General features: G+C 48.4%; 1 protein-coding gene across 6 annotated transcripts in view; it reads left to right on the forward strand.

The window, feature by feature from the left end:
- Positions 1 to 209: 209 nt before the first annotated feature.
- Positions 210 to 20388, forward strand: part of CD44 (CD44 molecule (IN blood group)) — an 86838-nt gene continuing 66659 nt past the window's right edge. For 5 of the 6 annotated variants that reach the window (XM_065882827.1, XM_065882828.1, XM_065882829.1 and 2 more), the window contains exon 1: positions 383 to 449. In XM_065882827.1, the coding sequence (XP_065738899.1) occupies positions 383 to 449 (67 nt within the window). Of the gene's footprint in view, positions 450 to 20388 lie in introns of all 6 variants that reach the window. The other variant, XM_065882831.1, reaches the window with a different exon arrangement.

Genomic DNA, 20388 nt, shown 5'->3' on the forward strand with positions numbered 1-20388 from the left:
GCCGGTGCGCCCCGGGTGCACGGGGACCCCGCGGCACTCCGGGCGCCCGCCCAGGCACCCCCCCGTTTTACCAGCTCCGAGGAGAACGGGGCGGGGGCGGAGGGAGCAGCGCCAAGGAGAGCTGGTATGTCTTTAAACTTCTGCCGGCGGCTTAGTCACAGCCCCCTCGCTTGGGTGTGTCCTTCCTCGCTCCCTCCCTCTTAGGTCACTCTCTCAGCCCTGGAATAAAAACTGCACCCAACTTCCGAGGCGCCCTCATTGCCAGCCGGACCCCAGCCTCCGACAGGTTCGGGCGCCCTGCTCGCCCCGTGCTCCGCTGCCCCCCGCCCAGCGCCCGGCCCCTCCGGCCCCACTCGCTTGCTTTCTCGGCCGCTCCGACGCCATGGACACGTTCTGGTGGCGCGCAGCCTGGGGACTCTGCCTCGTGCAGCTGAGTTTGGCGCAGATCGGTGAGTGCCCGCGGGGGCGGCGGGAGGGAGTGGCCCGAGTGGCCGGGACCCAGCCGGCAGCCGCGCGGGCTGAGTTGGCCCAGGGGGGCCGGAGTCAAACGGGCGGCGAGCGGCTGGGATTTGGTGGAGAGCGGGGCGAGGATTTGCGCTAAGCTCTTGGAGAGCCTGTCGGTGGGAAGCACCGTTTTGTTGAAAGGAAAAGAGAAAGAGCGAAGAAAAGTTTGCTGGGCAGGCTGCCGGCGCGCAGTCGTGGGTGAGGTCTTTGCAGACGGAGGAGCACAGGGCAGAAAGTAAATGTATTCCTGGGTGCGCGCAGCCCGTGTCTGGCCGAACTCCTGTGTCCAAGGGCGCTTGAAGCCTGGCTGGGCAGTGGCCGGGCAGCGAAGAACTGGGCAGGGCAGGGACAGGGACTGGGGCAGAGGCAGGGGCTGCGGCAGGGACAGCGCTGTTAGCGAGGTGACCGTAGAGGTGGGCACAGTTGCCAGGCGTGAGAGCTGGTGGCAGTGAGCTTTCCAGAAAGGGGCCCTGGCTTCCTGCGGCTCCCCCACTGCGCCTGGGTTCCAAAGCTCTTACAGTTGGCTCCGGTCACTAACGATCTTAATGCTTGTGGGAACTTGAACTAGCTCTGTGGCGAGGTTCTGGGTCACCACGAGGTGCCAGCCTGGGGCGAGGAGTGTGAGTAGGAGAGGCAATGACTGGGCCAGCTGCTCCATCCTTGCGGCCTCCTCCTTCTGCCAGTGAGTTAGGGGAAATCCAGACAGTAATGTGACTCCTATATTCTGCCTGTCAGCCTCAGAGCAGGAGGGGCCACCTGGGCTCCAGGGGAGGCCTCAGGGATCCTGGAGCCGGGCTGCCAATATTCCATCCCAGCAGGGTCTGTGCCTTTCGGTGGCTGTGGACGGAGTGGCTGTGTGTGAGAGGTTCTGGTGAGGCTGAACTCCAAGCATTCCGTTGTCTATATATCTACAGATAATCACGTGGCTGATTTGCTTATCACCGGCAAAATTAACTTTTCTTTTAAGACGTGCCAGCTGGGCATTAAGACAGCTCAACCTGTGGGTAATTCCATTCAACAAGTATTTATTAAACCCAGCTCTGGGGGTACCAAGAAAGTAAAAGGCACAGCCCTACCTGGGTGCTTTAGACTGAGGATAAGTGGGGATCCAGGATTCAGATTCCTGAAACAGAAAGAGTAATAATTAATAATAATCATTAGTGGTGAGAGGAATGACAGCAGTAGCCCTCATTTATTATACAGTTGGACTGTGCCAGGCACTGTGCTAAATTCTTTACATGCGTTCTCGCATTTTACCCTCACAATGGCCAAGTGAGACGTGTTGTGTCGTTAGTCCTGTTTTATAGGAGGGAAACAAACTGAAGCTCAGAGAGGTTAAGCGACTTGCTGGTGTTCACACAGCCAAGAGGATTGGTGCTCATGTGAACCAGGCCCCTTAGCCTGTTGCTTAGCCAGAATCCAGCAGGCTGTATGTATGGCATGGACAAACTCGGAAAGGCTTTTAGGGAAGGAAGGGTCGGGTCGTGGTGGACCAGAGGCCTTAGAGGAGGCTTCCAAAGGGAACTGGAGCTCCGAGGAGTCCTTGAAAGGCAGAGAAGAGGGAAAGATTTCAGGGAGAGCCGCGAGCTTGGCCTCAGGGAAGACAGACCATGCTGGCGTCTCCATGGCCTCTAGGGAAGTTTATTTGTATGTTACTTCCTGTGACATCTTCTGCTTTGATTCTGAGGATTCTGACTCCCCACTCCTTCCATCCTTAGCCCTGATTCTTCTAAAGGACCCCATCCCCCAATATTTGGCACTGTCCTGACCCTTGAAGTTCTCCCCGAGACCAGTGGGCTCATTCCCGCCCTGCGTTTCCGTGGTCCCTTTGGGCAGCGTCACTTGGAGGAAGCACAGAAAAGTGCCAGTAGCCGTAACTGCCTGGACCCGGGCTCTCGTGTGCTTGTAAAGCTGTTTGGAAGGAACTGAGACTTGGAAAGGAGATGTGACCTAACAGCGGGCTCGGGCTGGGCAGGAAGAGAGAGGAAGGACTGGGTAGAGGGCAGTGCGATGAGCCCTCCATACCTCTCCGCCTCCTTTTCTCTGTGGGTGAGAGGTCGCTGCTAGGGAACTGTGCCCCTGGTGTTTAGAAAGAGGGGTGCATCTGAGACCTTTGGGGCTTGTGGGTGGCCGGCACCCTTCTGATCCCTCTGAGCATTAAAGACCCCTCTTTCTGGGAGTTAGAGCTTTGGCTGTGTTTTCCCAGGTGAAGAAGAAAGGAAGCAAACCACCAGCGCTGCTGAGGTCAGTTAGCATCAATTAATTCAGCTGTGCCCCCCAAAACACAATGGACATCTTACTTCCTGTAAAGGCACAGTGCTAAGTAGGTGTGTTTGAGGCTAGCAGCCAGTAGGAAAAGTTTCCATTCTTTTTCCAAATTGCCCCACGCAGGAAAGGATGCTGGGCAGCGTGAAATTCTTAGTTCATGACAGATCCCCTTCCATTCATTCAAGAAATATTTCCTGACTCACTGTCATAGACCCAGAGATGGTGACTCCAAAGATCATTTAGAAAAACCCTTTCTTTTTCCCAAGGAGGAAACAGATCCCAAAAGGGAGAGAAAGGTGATTTCCCCTCTCTCAGGCCAAGTGTTAGTGCAGGATGCTTTCCAAACCTCAGGTCTCTGAAACACCTTGATCCTCAAGGACTGTAACAGCTCCACCTCTACTCCCTGCAGGGGGTGGGGACAGTGTGATCTACTGATGTAGCAACATTTGTTTCATGCCTGAAATACTGTCTTAAATACTCATTACAATTTTGCATTTTCCTCCACAATATACCCAGTTTAATATAAGAATAATGATATATTTCTTATAATCAAGCAAAGTTGCTGCTTGGGGAAGAGTCTCTATACTGTCTGGGGTCTCCTGGAGTGTTGCTGGATCCCTCCCAGTTAGGAGCACCCCAGCTTTAAAAGCCCGATGCTCTGCTCCTCTGTGAAGTAGGGTCCTAAGTCCCCAGGAAATACCATTTACTGAGCACTGACTCTGTGCTAGGCGTTCAGCCAGGGGCTTTGAATAGGTTATCCTATATAAGCCTCATGACAGCTCTATGTACATTTAGCGCTCTCTTCATTCCATTTTCTAGATAAAGAAACTGAGGCTCAGGGAGTTGACGTGACTTCCTCAAGGACACACAGCTAGTGAGTGATGGAGTTTTCTAACATCCCCCATGGTAGACTCCCATGCCTGTGTTCCTTTGACTCATTACCTTGCCTCTGGAGGACTTTGGAAATTGTGTGAGACCAGTGAACATGAAGCCTGGTATGAGTGGCTTTCCTCTCCCGCTGGCAGGCCGAGGACTCTTAGCTACCCTGCTCTGCCCTGTCTCTCCCCAGCCCTGGCCACAGCTGTCAAGAGATGCCAACCTAGTTATTTGTTTCTAAAATAAGTCAATTCCCTTATCAGAGTCCAGCTGCCCTTCTAGACATGCTCTCACTTGCAGGCTTGGAAAAAAGGGAGAGGCTGTTCCTTGTCTAAGAGACAAGTCAGGGCAAGGCCTTTTGCCTGGAAATTAAGAAAGGGGCCCTGCAGAGGCCCTGACCCCACAAGCATTCTGGGTACAATGACCCAGGAAGCCCCCTCATCCCATGCTCAATGGAAACCCTCAGCATTTAGCAGGTCATACGTGCCCAGTGAGGGAGAGTCTTGAGGACCCTGGTCATGGGCTGACACGGTTCTCTAGAAAACTCAGGGGTCTTGAATGGAAAGCCATTGTGGGGCTCTAGGTGAAACGTGGTCACTCAAGTGAGATTTCAGTTTGGCCTTGCGTGTCAGACGGTTCCAGGCGGGGGTTCCCTGATGGAGAGGAGGTGGTGGGAGCAAAGCAGGCCTCCCCAGCCATCCATCCTGGCTGGGATGGGGGCTGAGATACCGGCTGCCATTGTGTTTCCCCTGCACCTCCTTTTTAGCTGACTCTACCCAGAGCCTGAAAGGGAAGTGGGTCTTGTGAAAGAATGAACTGAAGCAGTGGCACACGCCACCACACAAAGTGCAGTTCTCACAGGGGATCTTCTCTGCCTCAGAGAGAAATTCTGGGGGTTTGCACAGCCAGAAGCTGACTCAAGCTCCTTTGTGTCCCCTCTTGAACGGGAAGCACACAAGTGTTCTTTAGAATCACCAGGGGAGGCTGGTGCCTCCAGCCTTAAATTGGAACCCCACTTCTCACTCCCTTAGCAAGTTGATATTTTTCTTCAAAAGGGCCCTCCCCCAAAGCAGGCCAGCAAGGGTTTGGGAAGTTTGTGGCTGTGGAGTCTGGCTTGGCGTGGACGCAGTTGTTGGGCACTCCAGATTTTCCAGGAGTGTCAGGATTTCAAATATGCAAATACTCTACCAATTGAAACCTAGTGTATATTTTGACTAACTATTTATATATTTTTCTACAAATAAGTACATGGCTTTGTGTGATTAGAAGTCAGAAACTTGCATGGATTTTTGCATAAATGAATATCACATTTATACAACTCGTGAATCAGTCTAGCGTCCAATTACATTGATGTTTGGTTCAGAAAATGTGTACTTTTGGAGAGGAACATTTGTATTCCTCTGCTCTCCATTTTTTGATCACCCCAATATGTGAAGTACCAAGAAAAGCTACATATAGGGTTTTTGCTTGCTAGGTGTGGACACACACAAGGTGTGGGTGTGCCCGTAGGTATATATGCATCTGAACACATGTGTCTACACATAATGTGGGTACTGCTGGTCAACCCTTAAGCATTTATAATGTGTCCTCTGTGGGTCCCATGCTGTGTGGGGTACTACAGGGGGATTAAGTGTGTGAGATGTGGGACTTCTATCCAAGAACCTTATGGTTCTACACATGTAAGACAGTGCCATCAAGTGACAGCCTGGCCATTTTAGGTTGTAAAGCCAACAGCCTTGCCAAGCTGAAACACAGCTAGGAGGGCTGGGGAATCAGTGATGGGTGGGGGCAGTGTGGACAAGAGAGGATTTGAATATCTGAAGAAGAGGGAGTGAGATAGGGGTGTGTATATTTCTGTTACCCTGCTATTAATTTACCTCCTCTCGAGTAAGTTCATTAACTGGACAATATATCCAACGAACGTTCACACACTCATTGCCTATTTGGTGCACCCAGCGGATAGGTCCTGAGAGCTCATGGTCAGAAGGACACATTCCTCACTCCTGAGTAGTTCATGGTCTAGTGTAGGGTTTCCTGGATAACGGCTGACTGTGCATCTCTGGCTTCCACACACTAGATTCTGGTAGTGCAAACCTCCCCCTCGCCAATCCCGTGTGACAACCAATATTGCCTCCAGACATGGCCAAATGGGGGGGAGTTGGTTAAAGTCGCCCCCCCGGTTGAGAATCCCTGGTGTCACTGGATGGTGGCCAACTTCACCTCTGACAAGGAGGTATCTGGTTCCCATAGGTCCCCAGTTAATTAGCCTAAAAGCTGCACAGGCAAATCAAGATAAATAAGCGTATTTGGGACCAACGGGCGCTAATGACTTTCATGCTTCTCATTGGAGGAAAACCCCAAACCAGACAGATCTTCTCTTATATCTCTTCTGCGGTGCTGTGCGGGCCCCCTGACATCAGGGATCGAACCACATTCATTTCTGTGGTCCCGGATCCCAGTCCTGGCCCGTAATTGTTACCAGTAACTGTTGAACTGAAAAGAATGTCTAGAATATAGAAATTACTACATCCACGCTATATATGAAAGCATGCCTGACGGTCTCCCTGAGATACAGATGCATTTGTCTGTATATGACAGCAGTGGTGATGGCTGCCTTTTCCAGGACAGGGCTGAGACGGGCGTTTGGCCGGCCAGCTGCCCACCGCAGGGCTCATGTTTGGTCTGCCCAAGGAGGGAGATCGCCCGTCTGTTTGTGGCTTTGGTGGCTGCTTGCTGTGTCTGGGGACGTCCGTCTAAGGACAGGGTGACTCACTTCTTGGGCCAAGAAGAGAGTGAGAGCCAGGCAGGATGATGACACCAATCCCCAAATTGAAGCCTCAAAATAGAACACTCCCGTGCAATGGCCCACTTGGAGCTCTAGTTATTTTGGAGATGCTGATCTGAGTTTGGACTCTTTGCGTGAGAGGCCCACACCCTCCCGTCCAACGCCACACCTGCTTCTGGAGGGTGGTGGCAGCTGGGAGAGAAGCAGAAGTACTTCCCAGAGGTCCTTGCCTTCTGTGTGGGTCTCCTACAGCAGCTACAGGTCTCTCGGGAAGCCTGACATCTGCTGCGGAGGCAAACCGTGCCTCCTTTCCACGGAGCTTGCCACATGGGAAGTCGCCCACAACCAGGGCAGGACCTGCCTTCCCATGGGTCATCCACCCTGTGAAACGTAGGGGCAGGGAGTCAAAGACAGGACGAGGGGGTGGGTGTCATGGGGGCACAGAACCTGATAAAGCCAGATCTCCCTGAGTTTGGGGTGCACCACCTGCCTGGGTGTGTCCTGAGGCCAGTGTCCCTCCTAAGAACAAGTGTACACAGACAGGCCCCAGGTGGGTGGGGAAGGGCTGAGTCACCAAGGAGGTGATTTGCAAAACTCAGGCCCAAAAAAATCTTTCTCGAGTCTTCAGCTTTTGAGAGTAAACATTAATTGCAAAACTCCAGGGAAAGAGAGAATTCACGTAGACCAGTCATTTTGAGCCTTTGCTCTGGTGTCATGGCGAGTCTCCTTGAGCTGTGCCTGAAAGTTCATCTTCCTAACCCTCAACCTTTCTTGAGAGTTAGAGCTCTTGTGCCTTTTATGGTTGTTTCTTTGCAGCTAGTTGTATGTATTTGAGATACCGTCACCGCTACTACTAATAATAGTTGTATGTATTTGAGATACCGTCACCGCTACTACTAATAATAGCAATAATACTACTAATAATAGCAATAATAATACTACTAATAACAGCACAGAGTGCTGACCACATGCCGACACCATCCTAATTTTTCCTCTATACTAACTTGTTTAATCCATGCACTAACCTTAGGAAGAAGTGTTATTATTATCCCTCTTGTACCAATGAGAAAACTGAGGCATAGAGAATTTAAGTAACTTGCTCAAGGCCACAGAGCTGGTTAAGTGATGGAGCTAGGATTCAAACCCATGTTGTCTAGCAGCTGCGTTCATGTTCTTGGTCACTGCATTGCTGTGCCTGCCTTCGTATATCAAGATGTCAGGGTGCCCCAGAAACCCGAACGATGATACCTGCTAGTATGCTGGCTGTCTTCATAAATCCCGTTTAGGAATCCGAGGTGGGCAGGATCTTAATGTCCACAGAGCTGGTTTTGCTCTCCCTTTATACATGTGATGTCAGAGGAGGGGGCTGGAATTGCAAACATGAAGGAGAAGGAAGTAATGGAAATGTCTTCGCATTCATGCTCTGAGCAGCTCATTCATTCCAATTCCTGGGTACAAGTTCTGTTTTCTTCTATATGGGGTGGAGGCGGGGGGAGTTGGGGAGAGGCTCGGATTCAAAGGGATGGTGAATTGAGTTGTTTGTTCGTGATCACTTCGGTACTTGTCACCTGATGGACGATGAGGTTGCTGATGCGTTGCTCCATCATCTAGGACTTTGGCTCATGACAGGATAAAGTTGGGAAAGGAGCCAATCAGACAGCAGCAAAAATGTTTGCCCTCAGCTTATGGGTCCGTGATGCCAGGACCTTCTCTCTACCAGCTAGAACTGGTGACAGAAAGGGGTCCTCTGAGAGCGAAGGCTGTCAGGAATCAGCCTACGCTCACCGTGGACACCAGGAATCGAGCAAAACCTAGAAGTGTGCTGCCACCCTTCTTCCCAGCTCCAGTGCAAACCAGTGGTCTGGCTTCTGTTTGGCCCAGCAGGTGACCTTTGCAGGGGGGTGGGGCGGGGACGGTAGCGTTGCCTCTGGGTGCCCTGTCTGAGAAACAAGCCATCCCGGAAGGAAGGAGGCAAAGCCCCCTGGAGATGTCTGACTCAGTCTGCAGGAAGGGACCTGCGCCTTTGGCCTGGGGGCAGAAACTCATCACAGATCCCCATCTGTTTCAATTTCAGTACATCTTTTTGCACTTGAGCGGGTCTGTAGTGCCTTCCAGAAGAAACCGCATACCAGTAGCAAATCTAGGCAGCGTCTTTTTCTACATCCTCTCTCAAAGAGAACCCACCAAGATATTAGAGTGAGGATGGTAAGACCTCTTCACAAGTGTTCATCATTATGGAAATTGAGATGCTAGGGAGAAATTAACAATTCCACGCAGCTCAGACCTGGTCTCCTGCCTCTGACCTAGAAGGTCATTTCTGCCCAGGCCCCTGGCCTCAAAAGTATTAAATGGCGTAAACACTATACACCAGTCACAAATGTTGCCATTGTTGAATGTGTCCAGTCCGCGAAGCAGATTCCAGCAGAGCCAAGTACCATCTTAACAGTCTGCAGGAGACCAGTTGACATCACTGAGTCAGCCCCGCAGCCACCAGTGAGTTTCAGGGCCACACTTCCCTGCAAGGGGTGGACAAGGGTTCAGGTACCCACCAGCATGTTGGTCACATAGACGCAAATCAGAGTTTGGAGAGAGAAGTAATACTGCTGTAGAAATCTCCTGCCCAGAAGTTCGTCTTTGCAGTGGATCCCCTGTGATGGCACTAGTTATCTTCCCAAGGTCAACCGTAGAGGTCAGGTACATCCCTCTAGACTTCCCAAAGTGACTTTTACCTTCTCCTGTTGTCTACTAACTGTTTCTCCCTGATCATTCATAAAAACCCCACAAGCATATTTCCATCTAAAAAGAAGTTCAAGGGATGCCTCTGAGCTGTATTACGATGCTCTGTTCTCTTTCACAGGTGATCCTGTAAGCTTCTTAGGGGAAAGCTTATGCATTATGTACATTTGTGTACATTATGTACAATTTTGTATTGATGTAGTCCCCAGCTGTCAGTTCCTCAATTACAGTAGACGTTCAATAAATATTGGGTGGCTGACTGAGTGAGTGAAATTTCTAGATTTGGCTAGCAAAGCCATCTTTATCATTTCCCTTCTGTGATTTTTTATAGGTTCTGGCTGATTTTTCTTCATCCTTTTTTATCTTTCTGATCTATAGAAATCTTTTTATTATTTTTTTCTAATGGCTCATGTTCACATCTCCTTGAAATCGCTTTTCTCTGCATGCTCTCTAATTTGAGCGTATCCTTCTTCGAGTTTGACATGTCAGGCAAGGCAGAGGAAGTTTAGAGCTCACTGGGTTTTGTCCAGTAAACCAGGGATCTTGATTTCTTTCTTTTTTTGCGGTACGCGGGCCTCTCACTGTCGTGGCCTCTCCCGTTGCGGAGCACAGGCTCCGGACGCGCAGGCTCAGCGGCCATGGCTCACGGGCCCAGCAGCTCCGCGGCATGTGGGATCCTCCCGGACCGGGGCACGAACCTGTGTCCCCTGCATCGGCAGGCGGACTCTCAACCACTGCGCCACCAGGGAAGCCCAAGGGATCTTGATTTCTTAGAAGTCTGTCTGCCTCTCAGCCCCAGCACTGCCCTCCAAATCCGGCCTCATGTAGAAAGAACCCCAAGCTTCAAAATCATGTTCTCAAGAACACTGAGAGAAAAGCATTTGGCTTTTCGGTCACTAAGTTAAAAGGGAACAACGGGAGGAGTTCTTTCTTTCAATGGTTTAAAGACCTTCCATACCAAACCAGCTATTTCGTATGGTGGTATGGGAGTTAGGAGGTTGGCTTTGGAGGAGGGCCATGTGGAAGGAAGAAGGGCTGTAAAACAGGTTGATTCTCCTTCCCGCCCCTTAAGAGCAGCGTGAGCTCCAGCACCGCACACATTAAGTGTCTATAACAATGTTTAGAGCTAAGTGTCTAGTACATCGAAGGTGCCTCAAGGATAGAAATGACTATGATATTTTAGTTCCTCTCTGTTACTGATTCACTATGTGATGCCAAACCAATCATTTTGCTTCCTATTTGCCTCCAATTTTCCATGTGTGAAAGTTGATCTGTGCAGTCCTTTCCAGGCCTCGTGTTCTATAAACCCACCGTTCTGTGGGCCCACAAACACCTAAGCCTCATAAAACTTAATGGAAAGAATAACACAACTATAATGCAGTCCCCCGCAGTGCCCCCAGCACACAAAAGCGATGCCTGGTTCGTATTAAATGTCAGAAGTGAATTATTAATCCACACCAGAAACAACAAGCATACGGACCCAGTTACACTCTAAACTCCAATGGGCAAGAAGGACTCCTAGGCCAAGGTGCTTTGCTCAGAGGACTCCCCCAAGTCCTCCCGACCACCTGCGGGTGAGCAGATGAAGTTTAAGCCAGAGAAGTTAGCAGCAGGCGTCAGTCACACAGCTAAAACTGCAGGAAGTTAGCCCTGGGATTAGCCACAGGATCTGGATGCAATAATCTTCGAAAAAACACTGCTTCAAGAGGTCAGAGCAGTAAACCCCTGAAGAAGAGAAAAGACTGTGTCCTTCACTCTCAAAGCTCCATGAACACATTGGATTTCTCAGCTTCCCTCAAGGGAACCCTGCAACATGTTGGTGCAAAATGAACCCTAATATTCAGCCAAAGCAGTGCTTAGAGGGCAAGCTCTAGTATCCTAGGGAAAGTAACTAGGACAGCCATGGGAATCTGAAAAAAATAAAAAAGGCAAACAAAAGCAAACAAACATCTAGATACCAAGGCACAGGGCAAGGCAGACCTTTGAGATGGTGAGTTGCTTCTTCTACAGAGAAACTTCCAGACTCCTACTAAGATATTTCTTTCTTTTTCACGAGACCAGAGAAACTCTTCCTGCTCAGTGGGGGAAAAAAAAGAAAAGAAAGAAAAGAAAAAGGAAGTTATAAAGACTGTGTTACTTAGGAGTTTGTCAGAGTGGTGGGTCTGAGACTAAATGCCCTGTTGGGGTCTGACCTTCTATCACTCACTGAAAATCCTTGTGAGATCATGGTCCATCCTGGGTATGCCCATATCCATCTGGAATCCACTAACCAGAAGTTGAAATACAACACCAGGCTGGGTTTAGTTCTCCTGTAGTAGGCAATGCCCTTGGTGATTACTGGGTACCATTCAGTCATCTGTGTCTCCAGCCAGTCCCCCAGACACTGCATTCTAGGAGAAGTGAGAACCACATGTGGCCAGCAGAGGCTCAACATTTCTCTGTTTTAGTCACAGGATGACTGTGGGCAAGGTTCTTCCTTTATTGGTTGCCTCTGTTTCCCCAGTTGTAAAATGGGGCTACACTCACCAATCAATGCACTAAAAACTATCATGTGATTGGAAAGAATCCTTTGTGGAAAGAAGTGAGGGATGGAGAAGATCTAGTTTCTGTCCTCAGAGAGTTTACCGTTTGGTGAAAGAAAAAGTAAACAAGTGAAGTAATTAAGTATACAAGAAAGCAGACCTCTCTGAGCGGCAGTTGTATAGGATGGCTTCATGGAAGGAGTAAAGTTTGAGGATGAACTGAGCATGGGAAAGAAGATGGACAGAGAGAGGAGAGCAACCCAGAGAAGTGTAAAGGATCAGCTGAAAGTTTAAAGTCAGAGAAATAAGTACGGCTTGATTGGGGTAAGGAGGGGGCTCCATCTACCTGAATAAGAGATGCCATGTTGAAGAACAGTGAAGGATGAGGTTGGACAGATTCCAGGTGATCATGTAACAGTGGCAACATCTATGAGATCCAGTTATGCTGCCCCAGAGACTTAGAAGTTCTCATGATACCCTCTTTAGACTGTGCTAGACAGAGTTCAGAAAAAGGCCAGCTCCAACATTGGTTGAGATAAAACTTTGGCAACTTTTGGCAATTTAAGAGAATCCCAAACAGACTGTATGGCAGGGCAGCAATAACAAACAGATTTCAGCTCCTGTACCATTTCCCATTGATTGCTAGAGGCTGCCTGTGGGGCTGTGCTAAGAAGCCAAACCTTGGCTCAGTCACAGAGAGTGCTGTGATCCATTAGTGATGTCTGCCATGGGCACAATATGGAGGATTTGACCCCGCTGTATCACATGGACATCCCCACAGTAGAGCAGTAGGCTTTTCTAGTCTACATTTCTGATAGTTGTGTGTAACTCTGGGAGTTGAATCTAGTCAGCTAGCCATACCATAAACTCCACCTCCTTCCAGAGCAGTATAAATGCAGTCTCTCACCCAGAGGAGTTTGGTCCCTTGAGCCTTCTCTTATGATTAATTCACACTCTGTTTTACCATTACCCCAAGTGAGGTAAGATGCTGGGAGCAAGGAATTTCCTCTCTTTGAATCAGGGCCAGACTTCCTGGCAAAGAGCTCCTTCATGCATCGGCTTCTCCATCGGCAAACTGAGACGACAAAAATGATTCCTCAGCCATGGGGGTGATAGGAGGCATAACTAGCTCATGTGAGTTAAAGCCTTTGAAGATGAAAAGATCGTATATGCACGTTAATTACAACTTTTAGCAGCCCTGGAGCCTCTGCATTCTCAGCTGCCACTGGGGCTCTTCTGTGCTTCCCAAATGCAAACAGTAGCAGCATTCCACAGGCTGGCCTTCCTGGGTCCTGCTGGTAGAATCCAAGTCAAGAAGGCTGGATTCTAAACTCAGGCTGGTCAACGCACTCTGGGCTGCTCAAGTTTCCCACTGTTCATCCCCAAGGGAAAAAGCAAGCTCACTACCTGGGCAGGTAAGATAAGGTAGAACCAAGGTATAAACAAAAGGCTCCATCAAGAGTCTACTAGAAATAGCCCCTGGGTGAGATTAGGACACTCTGCTCTAATTCCCACTGTGTCAAAGCCTAATTGTGTGACCTTGGGCTACTGGCTTTATCTGTCTAATGCTTCAGTACAGTGTGTGACCCACCCAGGGATAATAATCTGTCTGCTTCCCCTAGACCTCTCCACCTTTGCCTGCTGGTGTGAAAGTGTTTTGTACTGGTAGGCAGAAGCACGTGATGCAGAACTACAAGGTTCTATTATTACCTGAAGTCACTTTCACCTTTATCTCTGTCTCCTGTTGCTAGTTGACCCCAGTCATTGAAACTGTATTCTTCAGAATGCTCACCCATCTCCTGCGAGCTGCCATCCCCTCCTGGGCAGTGCTTATCTAGGGGGCCCTGCTCTGTGCTCAGGTTCTTGGTCCTGCCGTTTCCAGAGACAGGCGGAGGCAGCCAGCCTGCAGGGGACTGGGGTACCCTGCCAAGTTGAGTCACAATCCCCTTACTGGGGTAACTCAGTAAGAGTGCTGGAGGCAGGGGCAGGAGGGCTTTCAGATGCTTTGCTAGGGCTTAGGTGCAAGACTGAGCTGGGTCGAAGTATGGATCCAAAGAGGGAAAAAAGGAGAAAGGGAGAAAGGGCCCTAAGTGAGAAGTTTTCATGAGCTGGTGACACAAAGCCCATGATGATGGCATGTCAGGATGGGAGAAAGTGCTAGAAGTTGTATAGCCCGCTAGTTTTATTGGACAAACAAGGGAAGGATGTCTCAAAGACTGCACGTGACTTGCCCAAGGTCATACAACCAGTTCGAGTCAAAACTCTGGTTTCTGAACCTCAATCCAGTACTCTTTCCATTTCATACTTTCAGATGATAGAGGAAAGGGCACTAAACAGGAGGACAGTGGCTGACCAGGGCAAGAAGACTTGGAGTGACAGAGAGGAAGATAAAATGGTCCTGGGTTTTTGGGACCCAATGGGAAACAGTGTAGGTGTTTACACTCTGCTGGGGTCTTCATTGTACCTGAATCTGGTTTCCTGTGTAGTATCTTGTACATCCATATTTGGTGTTCGTTTTGATCCTTTTTGACTCAATGAGCCTTTGGAAACCAGAAGGCCCCGCATAACCTGGCATTGCTCTTGCCCAGCCTCTCTGATCAATCATTGGTTTCCACATGATCCATGTGTTCACTTAACACATATTTATGGAATACCAGTATGTGCCAGGCACTCTGCCAGGGGCTGGGGATACAACTTTAAATGAGAGGCACAGTTTCTGCTCTGATGGAACTTACCAGCTATCCGGGAAGACATAGTAAACAACTAATTATGCCCTTATTTAATTATACTTGTGATCAGAGCTAGGAAGGAGAAGCCGGAGCTCGTGAGAGCTGGTAACAGGGAGTCCTCAGCTGATCTAGAGCATCAAGGAAGACTTCTCAAGACTTCTCAGTGGCTAGCAGTGACTATGTTTGCAGGATCCCCACAGTTCCTTGGGAGGCCTACCTGTTGGACTTCTCAACCCCACCAGCTCTCAGGACCGGGGGACAGTTTGGTGGGTGGGGTCAAAGCTCCTCATAGCAACTCTAGCCAAGGCAGCTCCTAGTCTAGCTGCCTCTCGCGTGGGTCATCTGAGTAAGAGAGCCAGAAAAGCAAGTTTTATTCCTCAAGATTCTGAAAGCAACCAGTTTATCCTACCTGCCCTGCAAAAGACAGTGGTGGGAAGAGAACCATGGGAAGCTCCAAGCTGACTCAAGCTTTTAGAAGCACATGTTGGGGGAGAAAAAGAACCCAAACCCTGGGAAACAAAAAGTGTCATTTTTCCATGGGGAAAAATTCATAATTTACTTAGGAATCTTGAGCATTAAGCCTCGGTTTAGGGTCAGATTTATTGGCCCATTTTATTGGAAGTTTCTTGGTCTTGTTTTAAGCACTTTGGTGGCTAGAGCTCGGGCCCAGGGTCTACTGATGTGTAGGAAGTGGGAGGGTTATAGGATGACTTCCAGCAGCCATACAGGTGCATCTCCTGGGTCCAGGCAGGAGGGTCAGGCAAGAGCCCTGGGATTCAGATGTCCAACCATTTGACTACAAGGGCCTCACTCTTTTATTTCCTTTGTTGGTGGTTAACTACTTGGAGGTGACCAGAGTGGACTCTATCAGGAGAGTGAGATAGATGTGGTGAGAAAAAAACAAAAACACAAAACATCACTTATTTATCAATTGGTAGAATATAGGCACCGGCAATCCAAGTGGTCAGTTATAAACAACTGTGTCTTATAAACAAGAACAGGTTCAAGTTTATTTCCCCCCCGCCCACCCCAACCAGCGATGATGATAACATCCTTTCCCTTTTATTCAGATGTGCTTTCTTGGGTTGGAGAGATAAGGGTGGAGTTATAGCTATCATGATTGAACATAAGCCACACCCCATCTATGCATCAAACCGTGATGTGTAGCCCCCCATGTAATTGTTATCTGTCACATATTTCTTGGTATACCCACATCAGTTCATGTCAGCTGGGTATCTCTGTAAGTAAAGAATAATCAACCCTCATAAAACATTATCTCCCGTAACAAGAAGTATGGAAGTAGGATGATTCCAGAAGCTCGACGTTGTTATCAAAGACCCAGTTTTCTTCCAGCTTCCCACTCTGCCCCTCGCAGTGTCTTTCTTTAGTTTAGCCTCCTTCGTGGTCCCAAATTGACTCCTACAGTTCCAGGCATCCAATGGAAAAACAAAATCATTATCCAGCACCAGAAGGATGCTTATTCATAAACATCTCTTCTAGAAAAATGGAGGAATGGCTTTTCTAGAAGTTCTTAATTGACTTCCCTTTGGAAGAATGGGGTCCCATTGCCTGGAATGCCCACATTGAACCAATCGCTGGCAAGGAGAACTCTGACCACAGTGCTTGACTTAGACCAGTCATGATCTACCCAATTGAGCTAGGAGTTGGGGCCTCGCCTCCCCTGAAGCACAAGCTTGAGATTTGGAACAAAATCGGGTTCAATTAGAAGAATTTTATTGCATTGGTAACGATGTCTGTTATAATGAGTAAGGCCCTAAAGGGAGTCTATGCAACTGGTAGAGTTGTAGGCAAAAGAAAAAAGGCAAAGCTAAGTTCTTGTGTTTCTAAGCCACACCCTCAACCTTATCCTAAGAAGACACGCCTCACAGACGAAGTTCACATGGGGGACACACTGCAGTTTGAGGCTTAGATGATCTGGGTTTATACTCAGTCACGATAGCTATAACTTTATCCTTTTCTCTCTCCAAAAAAAGCATATCAGGGAATAACCTTAAATCTGTTATAATTTATAAGAAACAGTCCATCTTTGCACACTTGAGCACTTTATTATTAGGGACTCATTATTGCAACCCATCTCAGCACTGCTCACTAGTCTGTAGTGATCCATTTAAAAAGAATTACTGTGACCTTGGAAGAGCATCTTATGAGATGATGACCCCCAAAGGAGAGAGCCTGCTTCCCTTTTCAAAAACTACACTCCTGGAGTGTTTTAATGTGTGTGAAGTGTTTTCAGCTCCATTATCTAATCCAGCCCTCATATTAACTTCGTGGCTAGCATTATTACACTCCTGTAGAGGAGGGAAGTTTAACGACTTTCTCAGGGTCATAGAGCTAATTAGTACAGATTCAGGATTTGAACCCTAGCTGTCCACCCACAGAGTTGATGTCCATGTCCACCACACTATGTTGGCTCCCAATGGATCTGACTTGCTTTCAGGGAGTCTAGAATTGGCCATTGAATTTTATATTAATAATTGCTCTTTCATAAGCAGGAAAACTCTTTCCTAATAGTTTCTTTGAGTCTAAAGTTCAAGGGCCCAACATCTTAACATTTAATAAGCCCAAAGGTGGACAGGTGGGTTTTCTGGGCCAGTCCCCTGCCTCCCTATGCAGTTACCTCATGAATCTAACAACACCGAGGGAAACTCAGGATTAAAATTTTTTTTCCCATTCCTTTTTATCACTTAAATATCATTAAAGGATTTATAATGACTGAATCCAGGGAAGAGAAAGCCAGCGGATGTTTAATGTGGACCTCAAGAATGTGATTTTTTCTTACATGGGAAGGGGGCCTCTCCTTCTCGAAATCTAATGATGAAAGAGCTTGAGGAAATGGATTCTATCAAACTGAAATGACTTATGCTTTATTTTGAGGGTGAATTTCCTGACTGTGAGGCCCGCTGAGCCTGGTCTGCTGTTCCCAGTCCATCCTTCAGTTCTCAGCTGAAATGTCATTGCCTTGGGGAGGCATCTCTTGGGGACATCAAAGGCCTTGAGGAGGAAAGGCCTCCCTTTAGACTAAGGGCTCAGCACCTTGCACTTCTGTTACAACATTTACTGTGCTGTGTTGTTGACTTGTTGAGTGTCTGTCTTCTCCTCTGGACCATAATCTCCTTTGGCACAGTGACCTTGCCGACCTTTTTCAATGCCCTGGTCCCAGTGCCTAGCACAGTGCCCGTGGGGGCACTGAATGAAACCTTGTTGAATGAATACACTTGGGATCTGTCTTCTCTTTTCTGAAGGCTGGTGTCCACTTTAATGTTTGGTTGGATTTCTGGGATTGTGGCTTACCATGGTAGATTCAGGCCGTGATGTCCAAATTCAATTAAAAAAAACAACTTTATATGTGTATGTATCCGTGTATCTTTCATCTATCATCTATCTATCTATCTATCTATATCTGTCCATTGGAAAAAGAGGCAAGTGCTTAAAAAGCAAATGAGGGTCAGCAAGCAGACCACATCTTTTCTCCTCCCTTTATGGCCATGCACCACCCCAATTTCCATTCCTCTTCCTTGGCTGGCGTCACCTAAGAAACAGTCTCTTCCATGGTTTCCTGCGAAGGTACCAAACAGAGGCTGAATATGTGCAATATTTCATGGATGTGAAAGACAAGGAGGAGACATGTTCTGCTGAGGGCTAGAAGAGATGGGGCAAGGTTTGGGAAGGAAAGCCTTGGATATTCTAGACTCTTCTTCCTGGGGGCAGAGGGAGGGGCTCCCTGTGGCTTGCTTCTGGAACATGTTTGGGGCAGCTCTATTTCCTTTCAAATAAGTATCATCAGATAATCTCCAGCCTTCCTTAAGGACTGTTTCTCGGGGTAGAGGAAAGGTACCCTATTATCTCTTTGGGCTTCCTGTTCTTTGTATTGTTTGGAAGGCTAAAGTCAGCAGCTACTTCTGTATTCTGCATTGTTTGCCTTGTTAAAACCTTTGGAAGACGCATTCAAGTTTCTTCTCCAAATGAGCTTCCCAGACCCCCTGGAAGACATTTAGAAATAGGCCACCAGGGAATAGTGTCTGTCAAAGTCAGGTTTTCTACCTTCCTCTGAAGGCTAGATTAGAGAGCGTTTGTTTACTCATCATCCTACATAGTTTAGCCTCTGGGCTAAGTACAGGGGTCAGGGATGCATGAGGGGGATCGAAGTCTGGTATCTCCGGCTCTCAGCAAGCAGTCTGGGTCCTGGAGTTAAACCTGGGTTCGAGTCCTGTCCCTCATCAGTTCTGTGTCCTTAAGCAATTGACAACACCCTGAGCCTCAATTTCCTCATCTTTAAAATGGAGTAATAATACCTACGTGCAGGGTTGTGTCAGGACCAACTGTGATCGCGTGCGGAATGACTGACAGGGAGCAAAAAGCGTCCTCAGTAATCATCGAGATCACTGTAAGTATCAGACCTGGGACCTCTCCCTTCCCCTCAGCCCAAACTCTGTTCCTGCTGCACTTGAGACATGCTTCCAGCTGCCTTTGGAAGATTTTCATTCCATTTCTGGGCAAAACATTAGCCAATAAGATCTCATTTAATGTGGGGGGAGGGCGCACCGAAGCGCTGGCACCCCCGTGCTTACTGGCACAACTGTTGCCAGGCATAAGGTGGCATAGGCTGTTCCGGGAAGCTTGGCCATTGCAGAAGCTGGTGGAAGCGAGTGGGGAACCACGCTCCAGGTCCTGTCTTTACTTGCACGCTGACAGGCCGTCTCCTGGGCTGCTAGTCTCAGCAGGATCTGCCTCTTCCTGCCCTCGGTGCTGGCAGTCGGCAGTGAGGCTGGAGGAGGAAATGGTATTTTCCTCCCTCTTGGGTAGAAGTATTTCTTTACAGTACTGTTCCCTGGTCTCGAGAGTATAGAAAGACCCTTAGGGGCAAGTTAATGCTGTAGCTTTCTTCTCATTCTGGAAATTTTGAAGTTTCCCAAAGCCCACTTCCTCCCCAGAAGCCCGGGCTTAGAATTTCCTGGTTGTGGAGGTTGTGGAGGGGACTAGCTTTTGAGTACATGAAGTGCCCACCCGTCAATCATTGGGGTGTTCAATCCTCTTATCTCCCAGAATACCTTGAATTGTCTCTAACTGCTCAGTTCTTTTCACCTCTAAAGAAAGGAACATCTGGCCTCTCCCAGCCACACCTCAGAAGTGGCTAAAACTTTTGCACCTTTTAGTAGGAGTGTTTGCCTTCGTGTCAGGTTCTGATTTTGCTTTTAATTTCATAGGAGTGTGGTTGCAGACTGTAGTTTGGGCTGAAACAGAAGATTATCGAAACACAGATGATTGTTCGTGGTGTAAATACATTATAAATTAGAACCGAGGGGTCCCCCTGGTATCTGGGAGAGCTGTGACTCGTCGTCCAGGGTTTTATCTTCCCGTGGGAGAAGGAAAATTAAGCACCTATTATGAACCAAACGCAACCCTGGTGTTTCCCTTGAGTTTATTATCTAACTCCCATAAACCTCTCTTGGTGGTACGCAGCAAATATCAAATATCCACTGAATAAATAAATGACTGAATTTCCTTAGAGTCATTTTGCAGGCTGAGAAACTGAGGCTCGTAAAGATAAAGTAACTTGTCCAAGAAGGCTCCGCTCTCATGTGGTGGGGCTGGAATTCAATCCTCTCCCTCTCACATCACACCAGCGTTCCATTCAGCTTTATGGGACCCATCCTGTCCTTCCATCTCCAGAACTGGAGGCCTTGAAAATTCAAGGCATCTCCTTTTCCTGAGAATCTGGATTTTTCTGGCTCCTTGACAATGAAGGACCTTGAAACAATTTAGTACTACCGAGAGTTATCTTCGGGAAAACAGGTGAAGGGAACTTCCCTCTTTGCTCTTCCCATTCGCAGTGGGACCTCCGAGACCACCAAGGATCAGGGAGCCAATCGGGGGTGGGTGTCTCCACTTCCAGTTGTGCAGGTGGGAGCTGCTGAGAAGCACCTCACTTGAGGATTGTCTCACAAGT

Source organism: Phocoena phocoena, chromosome 8 (assembly GCF_963924675.1).
Source record: "Phocoena phocoena chromosome 8, mPhoPho1.1, whole genome shotgun sequence".
Classification (NCBI taxonomy): domain Eukaryota; kingdom Metazoa; phylum Chordata; class Mammalia; order Artiodactyla; family Phocoenidae; genus Phocoena; species Phocoena phocoena.